Source organism: Oncorhynchus mykiss, chromosome 4 (assembly GCF_013265735.2).
Source record: "Oncorhynchus mykiss isolate Arlee chromosome 4, USDA_OmykA_1.1, whole genome shotgun sequence".
NCBI lineage: Eukaryota > Metazoa > Chordata > Actinopteri > Salmoniformes > Salmonidae > Oncorhynchus > Oncorhynchus mykiss.
The window spans coordinates 21,213,587-21,227,988 of record NC_048568.1 but is presented as its reverse complement, the minus strand read 5'-3'; the positions used below and the strand labels follow the sequence as shown (position 1 = coordinate 21,227,988).

Here is a 14,402-nt window from a genome sequence, read left to right as displayed (position 1 = left end):
CAACGTGTAACGAGAACTTTTGGATGTCAGGGAAAATGTATAGAGTAATAAGAACATTAGTTTCTTTAGGAATGTAGTGAAGTAAAAGTTACATTTGTCAAAAATATCAATAGTTAAGTAAAGTACAGATACCCCATAAAATGACTTAAGTAGTACCGTAAAGTATTTGTTCTTAAGTGCTTTATACCACTGGTCTTAGACTCCACATAGACACCACTGGTCTTAGACTCCACATAGACACCACTGGTATTAGACTCCACATAGACACCACTGGTCTTAGACTCCACATAGACACCACTGGTCTTAGACTCCACATAGACACCACTGGTCTTAGACTCCACATAGACACCACTGGTCTTAGACTCCACATAGACACCACTGGTATTAGACTCCACATAGACACCACTGGTATTAGACTCCACATAGACACCACTGGTCTTAGATTCCACATAGACACCACTGGTCTTAGACCTTTTACATGTTTATTAAACTTAATATAAATTGTGACAAAATGAACAGTACATTTTTCAAAGAGAGAATATAATGTGTTATTTCTGAAACAATCTCCATTCTTCATGTTAGCTGATTAATCCATTTACACAGTAATACTCTTATTTAAACACCCCCACACCCAAAAAACAATAATCATGTTTTTCAATACAATACTCAACAATCCCGATAAAAAGTTAAAATACCATATAGTTCATAATGAATGGCTTTGTGTTAGACATAACCACCAATGACGTCACTGAGAGTTGGGGTCAGATCTTTAGTGGCAGTCACTTCAAGGTCACACTCAAGGTGTTAGCTACTGTAACCCAGTGCGTCAACTGATGATGTGCGACAACGCCTTTTGATTGTCATATTATTTCATAATAATCACATTTGTTGCATTGAGTTAAGTGTTGATGAAAGTCTATGATGCACCGGTAGTGCCGGATGTTGGAGCTGCTGAAACGTTGAAAACATCTGGAACAGTAGGAACAATAGGTTAAACAATGGCACTACGTACTGTAGTATAAGGGCAACTTAATGGGAAGTTGTGCCCAATTGCCTAAGAGTTTTGCTTTACACTATAGACTTACTTCTCCTCCGTATCCGGAAAAATCCCAAACCACTTGACGATGATGTTGCAGCACTTGTGGACTGAAACGAGAATATAATATAAAACATTCAATACTAGCTTAAAGGTAGTAAACTTCCTGACATGTTCAACACAGTGACAAATACAATAAAATGGTCATATGAGTAAGCATAGACAATAGTGTAATAAACCTGTTGTGGCCAGCAACAAATCATTTAGATTTATAACATGTTATACATAATTGTAAACATGATCATACTATATTATGCAGCCGTGTGGTTTGAAAAAAGCCCTTACCCTTGTGCGGTTGGAGGACACTTGTGACCTTCCTGTCAGAGCTTCCCGGATCTGAAAGCACAGACAAGGAGTTCATCAAATATATTAATTGTCATTACAAAGTACATTACAATAAATAATATGAGAGGTATCAGTAAGTGGGTCATGAACATACCTTTTTGTCCAAAAGTGTTCCAAATACCAAGATGAACAAACCCTTTGAATGATAACATGGTGAAGGATGGAATTACTACACCATAGTCCAGTACATGTAATTGTAAACATTCATCCAAATCTTAACTTAGTATAACATGCCATCGGGAATTTAATGCATTTAAATAAATACAAATCTTTCAAATCAATTGTATTTCACTGAGGACCAGTTAGTTACTAGTGTTATTTAACTGAGTTAAATACCTGTAATGAATTGAAGATTGCAAACACAATATGGATTCCTAGATTGTTTGGTGTAGTCATGGTTCCTACTCCTAGTCCCCAGGTAGTACCAAAGAAGGGAGTCAGAATGGCCAGACACCTGACGATGACCACCAAAGCATTTTTCTCATCTGGCTGAGTAACATCCCCCACACCTCTCCTCAGCATTTTGAACAGAACCACAATCAGGATCAAAAGGTTGATGACCACTATGGTCAGGGCGGGGATCACAAAAGCCAGAAGGGCCTTTGACTCTGTCCAGTTGAGCCAGCAAACCCCATCATTATCTCTGATGTATTGTTTCCCTGGGGCTGTCACTGCGATAGTTATGACAGCAATGATGAGGGGAGCTCCATAGCCCAAAGAAAAACTGATGGCCAACATTGCTGGTTTAGACATGTGAGAGAACACCATGACAGTCCGGTAGAGCAGCAAAAGGCCTGACACCAACATCCAGAAAAACAGAGCCAGGTAGAAAAAGTGGATGAAAAATGTTGCTGTGGAACACGCAGGTAGATCTTTTTTTTCATTGTCGGAAATTGCTGCACCAATAATGAACCAAATGTCAGCAATCAGAAGGGAAACGGCGATGTTCACTATAGAGACATGACGCATGTAAGATGTGTTGTTTCCAGTCACAGCATTCCATACCAACATCTCAATGATGAGACACACGACCAAGCAACCCATTGATATGCCAACTCCAATGTAAGTGATAAAATCCAAAGCGACACGCAACACAGCTGGAATGGAAGGCGACATCAAAATGGAGAAGGAGGTCAGATGATTACAGTGACAGGTGACAGTGCCATTCTTTTCAGACTGCAGTTCACATCCTTTATCATCCCATCCTCCAAGGCCGTCAAAAAGGTTGAAGTTCCAGAAAACACACTGAGGATTGGCCAGTGTCTCGTTCAGTACGTCAAAACTGAACTTCACATTCTTGATTGTGCCATTCACCTTCACCAGAACCACTTTTCCGTTGATGGTGTTGACAATGTTGTTCAGACTGCTGCTGTTTCTCGCAGGTAAAACATTATCCAAGGAGTCAAATGTTATTATGGTGATTGAATTGAAGGAAGCTTCAGATGCCGGTATGTCTATCAGAACAGACGAGTTTAAATTGAAAAAGTTGTTTATTGAGTTGTTGACTGTGGTTTTGTTCAAAAAAATGCTTGGCGTTTCTATGTTAAAAAAGTCGTCGGTAAGGAAATTGGAAAGTGTTTCAATGGTGCCCAGAAAGGCTGAGCTTTCGTTTTTGTTTTTGTTTAGAACATCCCAGGAGGCTTTTGCTCCTTTGGAAGTAAGTACACCTGCCGTTTCCAGGAAATTCTAGAGATCAAGATAGAAATCAGAATTTGTACAGGATTATTGAAATCCTAATAAAAATTATGCTGTGTGTGCTCTAATTCAACTTTTAAGGGTTTAATAATACATTAGCATTAGAATATCTTTGAATGGATTTCTTTTAAATTATTTAAAGTGATACTGTTGATGTCAACATACCTTCATCAATGGTTTGTTAATTGGGGTACTTTGGGACACATTTGCAACATTTTTAAGAATATTAACAATAGTAGAAATAGTTGCAGGTGATGCAACTATTCTACCTAGGAGGTTAAAAGTGCTGTTGCGGAGTCTTTCCAAAAAGACTGGAAGACCAGTCCCCACTAAAACCTGTGTGGATTTAAAGTGATGAAAAAAATATAAAATACAAATGTATTTAGGCTTGATGCTAGACACAGAACTGATGCTAGACACAGAACTGATGCTAGACACAGAACTGATGCTAGACACAGAACTGATGCTAGACACAGAACTGTAACAAAGAATTACCATCATTACTAAACAATTATTTATATAGAGTATATTTTATATCCAGTGAAAATTGTAAATATGTTAACATATTACCTGAGATAAAGAAAACAGGTTTTCAATTTCTTTTAAGACACAGTTGTCCTCACGATTTGAAAACGAGCCATTTCTTTGACAAATGGCAGTCTTCTGACCCACTTCATCCGGTTTGCAGTAAACTACAACTTTTTCATTAACTTGTCCATTGCCAAAGATCGCATCATTCAAGCAGATAAACTCTGACAGAAATGGAATAAGATTTGTGAAATCATGATGTGAAAAGATTACTCCACAAACACCTTAAATATATAAATATACAATATTTTATAAAATATTTGGAATTGTAATTTTATAGATATTAAAACTGTAGATTACATGTCATGAATTATGTCATTAGATGAAGGCAAATTTAAGTGAAAATTCTTGATACAATATTTTTGAAGCACAGCAGACATATAAGAAAATGAACAATTAATCAAAAATCAACTGACATGTACTGCTGCCACAGTGTAAACTGATCTAAATACTTTTTGAATGTATTTCAGGACAAGTAATAACTAACTTGGTCCACCAAATCCACCAAATACTAACCTAATCAAGTACTTACTTATTTGATATTTTTCTCCAAGTGTTGAGACAATATCCGCTTTTGCTTTTGCAATTTCCACATTATCGACAATTGTTGTTATAACAGTAAAATCTGCAATAACACTTCCACTCCTATTCATGTGAGAAAAAAATATCAGAAAACATATCCACAAATGAATAGCATGCATTATAAAAATAGCCCATACATACACTGTATAACATCAACCCCAAGTCCTTTTCATTTCGAGGGGAAACTCTTGTCTCTGAGGCGTATACTGAAAATGTATTTATTATATTGGACATTGAGTGCCACAGTTTAAATGGTTAGTATTTCAGCTTTGCTTAGCAGCCTTCAATTCGTTACATTTATTTTAGGGCCCATTTATCCCTCAAAATCACTAGGGATTGAAATTATACATTATTCTGAAAGTTGAGAAATTGGCCAAATTAAAGGAGACATTTAGTAGTTGAATATTCAAATTAATAGCACATGAAATGAAGGCTTGAAATAACATAAAATGTAAAAGATTTTGAATAGAGGTAATAACACCGGGGCAAAACTTACTTTAAACGATTTAACTTTGCTGATATGAAGCCTTGCATGTTTCTCTTATATATGTCTACGATCTGTGTGAGACAGTGGATTATTATTGATCAACAGTGACTTAAAATAAAGACTTGAAAAGGACATGAAATTAAATCTCTCTGAAGTAAACCAGAAACGTGTTGGTGAATGGATTCATCAAATTAAATGATGGTAACACTTCCAACCTGGTTTCAAGGACTAGACTTAACATACAGATGTAGGGTCTTCATTTTAGCCAGTTTGCTACAGCAGGAAAATAATCCTGTGTCAACAGGAAATGTGAAGTATTATGTGGATTATAATGAATGGACATTTTTGTAGGGGTTTATACAAGTCTGAAATGTCAAAGTGGAAAGTAAAAACATCAGAAGCCTTTTCAAACCACAAGTATACTTACTACAAGTTCTCCTGCTACATGGTGATCAAAATAAGATCCTACTTATATATGTATACACGTAACACTCTAATTAGTATATGTCATATTTGTAATGGTTACATAATGCTGGGCGTACACGACATGACTTTCAAAATCCTAACATCTCTGAGCCTCTCACATTAACAAAGTAGTGTTGCGCACACTAAACAATGTGGCTCAGATGGGGGGGTCATACACTACAATATTCTTCACTTGGTTGTGAGGATTCTCTATATCACACTGTCTCGCGAAAACAATGATGTGATGATGTGATTAGATTGTTAACGTTGCTAGAACGAGCTGTGGCTCAAAGTAGCCTCATTACCGTTTTCAGTCAGACATTCATGTTTGTCATACAGAGTTAAAATATTTAGCCAATCCATTTTGAATTGAATAACATTGTTTGTGAACTTCAGAGCTGTAACGATTTGACACATTGGCTTTGGTAAAGGCAATTTATAAATGCGTACTGGTAGTAGTCATCGCTTTTGCTCGAGAGTCTACACATTCAGAGTGATGCAACACAACGTCATCATCTTTGGTTTCTTCTCTGGCGAGCTCTCATTGGTTACTGCTGACCACTGTTCTTAAAACTTGTCGTTGCACATCTCACACTACAGGAGCGTTGCAGATTTTGCGCTGATAAAATCAAATTATTGAAAATATTGGGATGTCTGGGACGGCTCAAAGATGGGATCGGTAGTCCTCAGATTGAGTCTCTGACCGGCTCACATTAAACGAGCGTAGGTGACAGCCGCGTGCCCGGAGTAGGCAACGACTTGGGGATTTTGTCTCCGATCTCAAAAACGTTCCACTGGGCACAACGTAATTTCACTGAAATTACATGGAAACAACATTTATTCAACATGTGTGTGCCCAGTGGGTTTTCTGGGACAGTTAAATTGGGTCCAAAATCGTGTGTAGTGTACACCCAGCTTACACCAAAGGTTCACCCATTTTGAATGCTTTATTGGTTTTGTGCATCTCTGACTGTTGTTCTATCTATTCCCTGGGTTGTTTCATGTTTATCTGAGTTATTGGCATTCAAGCAGGCAGAAATATGTCCGGTATGACGTAGCACCATGATAAAATTGCTCTCACTACCCTGGAAGTTAATAGGAATATGACTTTCAGATTGCGAAAAAGTCTATAACACATGTCAGATTTCAATACTGGCCGGTGTAATAATTTGGGAGGATGTCTTCTCTCGAAGGAGCCATTGATCATATTTTTGCGATATTCATACCTCGAGGAATGTGTAATTCTACAGACGTTCTAGCACATTTTCCCTATTGGTCTGCCTCTTTAGTCCAAGGTGCATTGCATGGTGCTGTTGCCAAATATATCACATTCACGTTGTCATGCTGCGTCACACGGTTGCTAAGCTAATCATCATGCAATCCCTTCTCAAAGTCAGTGTATATATTGAGAAAAGTGCCTATTTTACTAGAAAGTACGAAATGTCATGATTCATGGGCCCATTGAACGTGTGGCCCATTGACGTAGCATAGGCAACACTTTCCATCACTTCAAAAGTATATCTGCAGGTTAAGCATGTTGAGATTGTAGACTCCTAAACTGACAGTGCAGTTTGTTTAGGCGATTTTACAGCTAACTAGCTATGTTACATATTGATAATGTTATTGTGTGTACCTACGTTTGCTAGCTAGCTAGCCAGCCAGCCCACAGAGAGTGCATTGCATCGTGGATTTTGTAGTCGACTTGAGCTGCAACAGATTTCTACAAAGATTTTCCATGTTGCTACCAACCTTATTAAAATGCCAAAATTAATCACTTGTTCACAAATATATTGTTCTCATATTTTAGTGTTATTTAAGACTGTCACTTTATTTAACACTCTTAAAGATTTTTTTTCTTTTCTATTTTCTCCTAAAATGACATACCCAAATCTAACTGTCTCTAGCTCACGACTTGAAGCAAGGATATGCATATTCTTGATAACATTTAAAAGGAAACCCTGAAGTTTGTGGAAATGTGAAATGGGTGTAGGAGAGTATAACACAGATCTGATAAAAGATAATACAAACAAAAAAACATGCGTTTGTTTTTTGATTTTTGTTCCATCTTTGAAATGCAAGAGTAAATATTTTCTCGGTTTCTGCCACCAGATAGAAGCAGTGTGTCTGCAAAGTTTCACACTGATCCAGTGAAGAACTACATTACTGCACAATATTTTGTATCAAGTCTGCCAGAAGTTTGCTCAAATGTGCCGAATTTGTCAATTGATAAATTTTTTAAGCAATGAGTGGTTTTAGGTGGATTTTTCCTTTAAGATAGAGAGGGGTTGGGTTAAATGCGGGAGACACATTTCAGTTGAAAGCATTCAGTTGAACAGCTGACTATAATAGACATCCACAAATTAATACATACAATACAACATGTATCACACTAAATGGAGTGAGACCTACTTACGTTTACTATGTTACATTAACCCCTAGTCCAGGTTGACACTTTACATTTCAGCACATGGACATTTTGACAAGGATGAGGGAAAATAGTATACTCACAGTTTGATTAATATCTTTGAACATTGCACTATTTACATCATTAAAGATGGACTCAAAGGTGATGTCCATAGTAAATTGTAGGTTCAGTGTGTTTTCTAAAACATAAACATAACAAAATATAAGAATGCGAAAGTTGAAATTCTATATATATATTTTTTTTGCATAACTGAAGTCTCGTACCGGAGGGTGTCGTTGGAGTTGCTGAACTTGCTGTTGGCTGTTTTGTTGTTGGTACTAGGGCACAGTGGAACAGAAAAACAATATATAGAACACATTACTGTAACTGGAATATTGGTTATGTCAAACTTCTTTCAAACATGTAACAAGGAAATAGGTCAAATTAAATTAAATTTTAGATTTGTATACTTGATGTAGTACTGGAGGGTGTCGTTGTAGTTGTTGAACTTTCTGTGTACTTTTTTGCTGTTGGCAAAGAGGCACAGTGGAACATAAAAACATTATATTTAACATATTGGTGTAACTGGACTATTGGTGATGCCCGATTCAATAATACCACAAGGAAATACCATAGGTCCAATGAAATTACATTATTGATTTGTTTCTTTGATGTTGTACTGGAGGGGGTTGTTGGAGTTGTTGAACTTGCTGTGGACTGCTTTATTGTTGGCACTAACGCGTAAAAGTATTTATTTTACTGACATTGCTGTGTATCACTGAATGATTGCATTTTGATTAACAGAGTAGTCATGTACAGTAACTATTGTGAGAGAACTTTGTATTTACCTGATTTGCTTGATATTAATACTTAACAAATAGTAAGACATTTTTGTTCTACTAATGCTGTGGGCGTATGATCACTAGAGATAGCTTGAGCTGACAATTGATCTCCAGCTAGCATTCCATAGACAAGATGTGGTGGGTGTAATCGAGATAGAGATAGCCTGGAGCAGTAGAACAAAACCATATTCATTCCTTATCATCCTGGCATCTGTGAAACTAATCCGGGTTAGGGGTAAAATCAACACCAGGTGCAGATTTTATTTTATTTTTTTATTTTATTTTATTTATTTTACCTTTATTTAACTAGGCAAGTCAGATAAGAACAAATTCTTATTTTCAATGACAGCCTAGGAACAGTGGATTAACTGCCTTGTTCAGGGGCAGAATGACAGATTTGTACCTTGTCAGCTCTGGTATTTGAACTTGCAGCTACGCTGCCGCCCCAAGATAACCACAAGATAAACCCAAGGTGGCTTATCAGGCCCCCATTCTGCCTGGGAGGGGTGGAACCAGCCATGACTATTTTTTTTTTCTTTCAAAATAAAGATTTTAATTAATCAAAATAAAGATTGATTGTTAGAATAATTGTAATTGTCCATTTTTGACACTGTTACATATATTTTTGACACTGTTACATATATTTTTGACACTGTTACATATATTTGAAATACATCGAATATTGTGTAAAACCAGTACTTGTTTCCTCTTCTACTGGAAAAGTTGTGGTAGCAGAGAAATGTGAGATGATTATGATGCTGGCTGGTTCTCTAATCTGTTTTACAGCTTGTTGGCTTACAGCTGTAGGTCTCAAGTAAATATACAGCTATGGATAACACCATGGCAAGTTGATCTTACTGTAATTAGTACAATAACACTGTTGTTAATTACATTTTCATTAGTAACGGTCTCATACCTGGTGTTGGAGATGGTGTTGTACAAGCCGTCAGATCTATGTGGTAAAGGAGATAGGGGTAAGCTTAGAGTTTAAATGTTGCTGAACGAATACAGAAACATTGATTAAACTAGCACAGTGGAGGTGGTAAGGAAACAGTTACTTGTGATTGGCTGACAAAACGGTCCATAAGAAGGAATGGCTTTGATACATCCACAGGAGTCATCAGTGATGTTGTCACAGGACCCATAAGAGAGACACTGTTCACATGACCAACCATACTGATCCTCACATCTGCATGTGCTGTTTGGGTAGCATGCTGTGAATGAAAGGAGAGTGGATTGAACATCATCATATCAATGTTTTCTGTGAAACCAACTATTTGAACATATCTGAACCAGTTGTTGAATATATTTTACAATGCAGGAATTAAAACTCAGATGAGCAACAGCAACAGAAATTCTTACCAGTAGTGAAGTTCACGTCCGTTACATTTAACACATTGGAGATCAGGACAGGGTAGGTCAGGCCAGTCACACTTGCCCTAAGTACATCTATCAATGTAGCTGAAATATCTGTCATGTCCAACTCAATTTCAATAATTTCCCCATAAGTGGTTGATGGCTCTATGGAAAATTACAATTGAATAAATCATGACAAGCATGTATATTATTTTCAGTAAATGTAATCTACTGCTTGAGTAACTTCTTGGAATACCTGCTGTAGTAGTTGGACTTGGACAAGCAGTAAGATCTGTTGGGATTAGGTAAAAGACGTGTCACCAAGAAGAATTACGCAGCTGGGAGACGTTGCCAAAAACAACTACATACAACTACAATACCATGTCAAACACCAAGTGGATGTGAGAATCAAATAGTTACTTGTGATTGGCTGACAGAACTTTCCATCAGAAGGATAGTCATTGAGACATCCACATGTTTTGCCATCAACGATCTCATCACAGGACACATTGGAGGAACACTGGTCACATGACCAACTATACTGGTCCTCACACCTGCACCTGAATCCACTGGGGTCTGAGGAGCATTCTGTGAATGGAGGGGAAGTGGATTGAACATCCTCAACATAGAGATACAACGTTTTCTTCTGAGACCAACAACGTCCAAGTTAGTTTTTTAAATACATTATTTACTAACACATGAGCCCTGTAGGTCTTGAACCTTTCATAAAATGAAGAAAAAAAGAACAATTAAAAACTCTTACCAGTAGTAATGTTTATGTCTGTTACATTTAACACACTGGAGATCAGGATGGGGTAGGTTACACTTTTCACATGGGACTTTAGGTAAAGTATGATTTCAAGTGGAATATTATAGACGTCAAACTCAACTTCACCAACTTTCTCATAGATGGTTGCTGTCACTGTGGAAACTGCGGAAACTGTGGAAATTAAATTCAAGAGATCTTTATGGTCCCCGAAGGACAATTCTTGTTGACCATAAAAATAAATGTATATACATAAAAACATGCACACAGCAAATATTCTGCACGGAGCAAATGTCCTCCACACAGCAAATATCCAATGGCAAAGAGCAGTGACATAAATAACGACGTTAGTTGCTAAGCAAATTGTTATATTTGTTTTGGATTTGTGTGAGAAAAAAAATATATATTTTCTAGGGTGCCTTCAATGTTACGCTCGTCGTTTGAATGAGGAGACCAAGGTGCAGCATGGTATGCGAACATCTTTCTTGATTAGATGAACACCAAAAAAAAAATATATATATATATATATACATAAACGAACGTAATGTTCTGCAGGCTACACAGTAACTATACAAAAATCAAGATCCCACAAACTAAGGTGGGCAAAAGGCTGCCTAAGTATGATCCCCAATCAGAGACAACAATAGACAGCTGCCTCTGATTGGGAACCATGCCAGGCCAAACAAAGAAATAGGAAAACTAGATTGCCCGCCCTAGTCACACCCTGACCTAACCAAAATAGAGAATTCAAAGGATCTCTAAGGTCAGGGCGTGACATTCAAGCACATTGGGGGCGGAAACGTAGGTTTGAGCAGACCAAGTGAAAACGAAACAAAACAGCTGACTCACCCGCTCGCTTTTCTCTAGAAGGAACTTGTGATCCATCAGTGGGTGATTCCTGGAAAAAAGAGATTTGATCAGAAAAACATTGATTTGTATCATTGCGTCAAATGAAGTATGTGTTTTAACACTCAAAGTCCCCTTATCTATTGAATTGGTAGATACGTAGGGATGTGCAGTGTTATTACAACAGTTACACAACTGTGCTGTTTGTGTAATTATAATGTATACATGCTGTAGTTGCACCAATGGAACGAACAAACAAATCTGTTTTGAAACATATTATATTAATAGTGATACACCTAAAGATATGTAGCTCAAACAATATTGTATTTCTCTGACATTGCTAAATATTGCCTTGTGAACAACAGTATTTTAAGTTTATTTACTGGCCTCTTACCTCCAATGTTACATTTGGAGTTTCCAAGCAATCTTGTTTTTCCAGACTGGAGCAAAATACCAAGAGGACACTTAAGTACCAAACTGTCTTTGGTGAGGCCATATCTGTATGAATATAGCATCAGATAAACAAAACAAAACATCATACAGTCAGTATTACACATTTGAGATTTTTCCCCAATGGAACACCAGATGGTGTACAGATTGTGAGATAGGATGGTTGCAAAACAATTATACAACAAAACACAACTAAATAAGCACCAATTATGGTGACAGCTGAGGTATTTATGGGCTGTTTTCTTAATTATGTTACGTAGTAATATTCATTAACCTGATTGGAATGCTAAGAAGAACATTGTTGCGGTCTGATGAAGAAGGAAACATATGACTGACCAAATGGTTGGTCATGTCTCTGCTGCATTTTGGTGAATATATTAACTTATCTTTTCTGTAGATACTGATCCAATCGCAATAAATGCAATTTAATCTGAAATTCATGTTCAAAATGACGCACATAGCATGCACTCCTGGATCTGTATACTACATATGTACATATAAGAGATGAGAAAGATTACTTATTATGATAATTGTGACACAGTGTCACAAACATCCTATGTTGTCTAAGAGTCCTTCATCTAAGAGTCCTTCATTTACTCTTCTGTATTCACAAATATTACTTTTAAATTTATACCTGAAACCTGTGAAAGGTCACACTTACAAATGAACTCAATCAAATAATTTACATCATTTCAACATAAAATGTGAAAGTACAATTATAATCTTACCCCTCCGACTCTCTCAATTGACTTCTCAAGGAAGAGCAAAAAGGTTTCTCTGTGTCTCTTGCCAATTTGCCACTGTACTCTGATTCAGAGGGATTGGGTTAAATGCTGAAGACACATTTCAGTTGAATGTATTGAGTTGTAGAACTGACTAGTTATCTTCCCTATCTCTTTCGCTATCCACATTCCACATTCCACATCAACACATGTCATTAAAGATAATAAGGGCACTCACTGTGTAAGACACCTGCTTGACAGGTTTTAGGTGTCTCTTCTTTGTCTTTGAACTGTGAGAGCATAGTTGAGTTGAGTCAGAATCTTGATTAGAATCCAAAAATGTGATCATATTACTCCAGTGCTAGCCTGATGAACTCAGAAAGTGCATGACATGGATGGAAGGGGTTATTGGGGGGTGAAAGGGAGGTTGAATTAGGGACGTGTCTACAGGTTTGCTGTATTTTGAGGTGTTAATAGCGAGAGGGGCCTGGGGGGACAATTTGATATATGGGAGAGTGGGGAAAGAAATAGGCTGCTTTCCAATAGCCTTCATCCAGAAGTGTTTTTTTACTTTTATTTAATTAGGCAAATAAGTTCAGAACAAATTCTTATTTACAATGACGACGGCCTGCTAAAAGACAAAAGGCCTTGTTTAAAAGCATTGGATTGGTGCAAGCATAATGGGGAGACATTCCACCACAGCACAAGACCACTGGACGACCCCAGGCCAAGTGTTTGCTTTCCTAACCCCCTGTATTATTTGAATATTGTGAAAAAAAGAATAAACAATTCACCACCTAAAACACAACAGAGTAAAATCATGTTTAGTTAGAGTACTGCAAATGGTATTTTATCGGCACAGAAGTAATACTGTGTTATGCTCAAATGTTTTCAGTTGAATTACACTACCAACCTTTATTTTTTATATGTTCTACATTGTAGAATAATAGTGAAGACATCAAAACTATGAAATAACACATATAGAATCATGTAGTAACAAAACAAGTGTTACACAAATAAAAAAATATTTTATATGTGAGAATCTTCAAATAGCCACCCTTTGCCTTGATGACAGCTGTGCACACTCTTGGCATTCTCTCAACCAGCTTCACCTGGAATGCTTTTCCAACAGTCTTGAAGGAGTTCCCACATATGCAGAGTACATATTGGCTTTTTTCCTTCACTCTGCAGTCCGACAAACCATCTCAATTTGGTTAAGGATTTTGGAGGCCAGGTCATCTGATGCAGCATTGCATCACGCTCCTTCTTATTAAAATAGCCCTACACAGCCTGGAAGTGTGTTGGGTCATTGTCCTGTTGTAAAACAAATTATACTCCCACTAAGTATAAACCAGATGGGATGGCATATCGCTGCAGATTGCTGTGGTAGCCATGCTGGTTATGTGTGCCTTGAATTCTAAATAAATCACAAACAGTGTCACCAACAAAGCACCTCCACACCATAACACCTCTTCCTCCATGCTTTACAGTGGTAAATACACATGCAGAGATCTTCCGTTCACCGACACCGCACCTCATAAAGACACAGCAGTTGTAACCAAACATCTACAATTTGGACTCCAGCCCAAAATATACATTTTCACCCGTCTAATGTCCATTGCTCGTGTTTCTTGGACCAAGCAAGTCTCTTCTTATTATTGGTGTCCTTTAGTAGTGGTTTCTTTGCAGCAATTCGACCATGAAGGCCGGATTCACACAGTCTCCTCTGAACAGTTGATGTTGAGATGTGTCTGTTAC

At 37.3% G+C, this 14,402-nt stretch overlaps 1 protein-coding gene across 2 annotated transcripts; it reads right to left on the bottom strand.

The window, feature by feature from the left end:
* Positions 1–465: 465 nt before the first annotated feature.
* On the bottom strand, positions 466–12,800 carry LOC110522290 (adhesion G protein-coupled receptor F5). Of its 2 annotated transcripts, XM_021600559.2 has the most exons (21): positions 12,651–12,800; positions 11,867–11,970; positions 11,476–11,524; positions 10,624–10,800; positions 10,281–10,448; positions 10,117–10,152; positions 9,867–10,025; positions 9,563–9,718; positions 9,421–9,456; positions 8,133–8,189; positions 7,947–8,000; positions 7,767–7,861; positions 4,803–4,864; positions 4,257–4,369; positions 3,707–3,888; positions 3,302–3,472; positions 1,778–3,127; positions 1,536–1,577; positions 1,382–1,432; positions 1,086–1,146; positions 466–969 (listed from the first exon to the last, which is right to left on the bottom strand). In XM_021600559.2, the coding sequence occupies exons 2-21, from the start codon at positions 11,966–11,968 to the stop codon at positions 917–919; spliced, it is 3,174 nt and encodes a 1,057-aa protein (XP_021456234.2). In that variant the 5' UTR covers positions 11,969–11,970; positions 12,651–12,800; the 3' UTR covers positions 466–916. The 2 variants fall into 2 exon arrangements, with proteins under 2 accessions (XP_021456234.2, XP_021456235.2); XM_021600560.2 differs by lacking the exons at positions 9,563–9,718; positions 9,867–10,025; positions 10,117–10,152.
* Between the last annotated feature and the right edge of the window lie 1,602 nt (positions 12,801–14,402).

What these genes read in the sequence shown, in the direction of transcription:
- LOC110522290 (XM_021600559.2), bottom strand. Translation starts at nt 11,968, where the DNA reads ATGGCCTCACCAAAGACAGTTTGGTACTTAAGTGTCCTCTTGGTATTT. An exon ending in CTCCAAATGTAACATTGGAG is followed by an intron (nt 11,525 to 11,866) that starts GTAAGAGGCCAG and finishes TCTTTTTTCCAG; the next exon opens with GAATCACCCACTGATGGATC. An exon ending in GGACGTGAACTTCACTACTG is followed by an intron (nt 9,719 to 9,866) that starts GTAAGAATTTCT and finishes TTTCATTCACAG; the next exon opens with CATGCTACCCAAACAGCACA.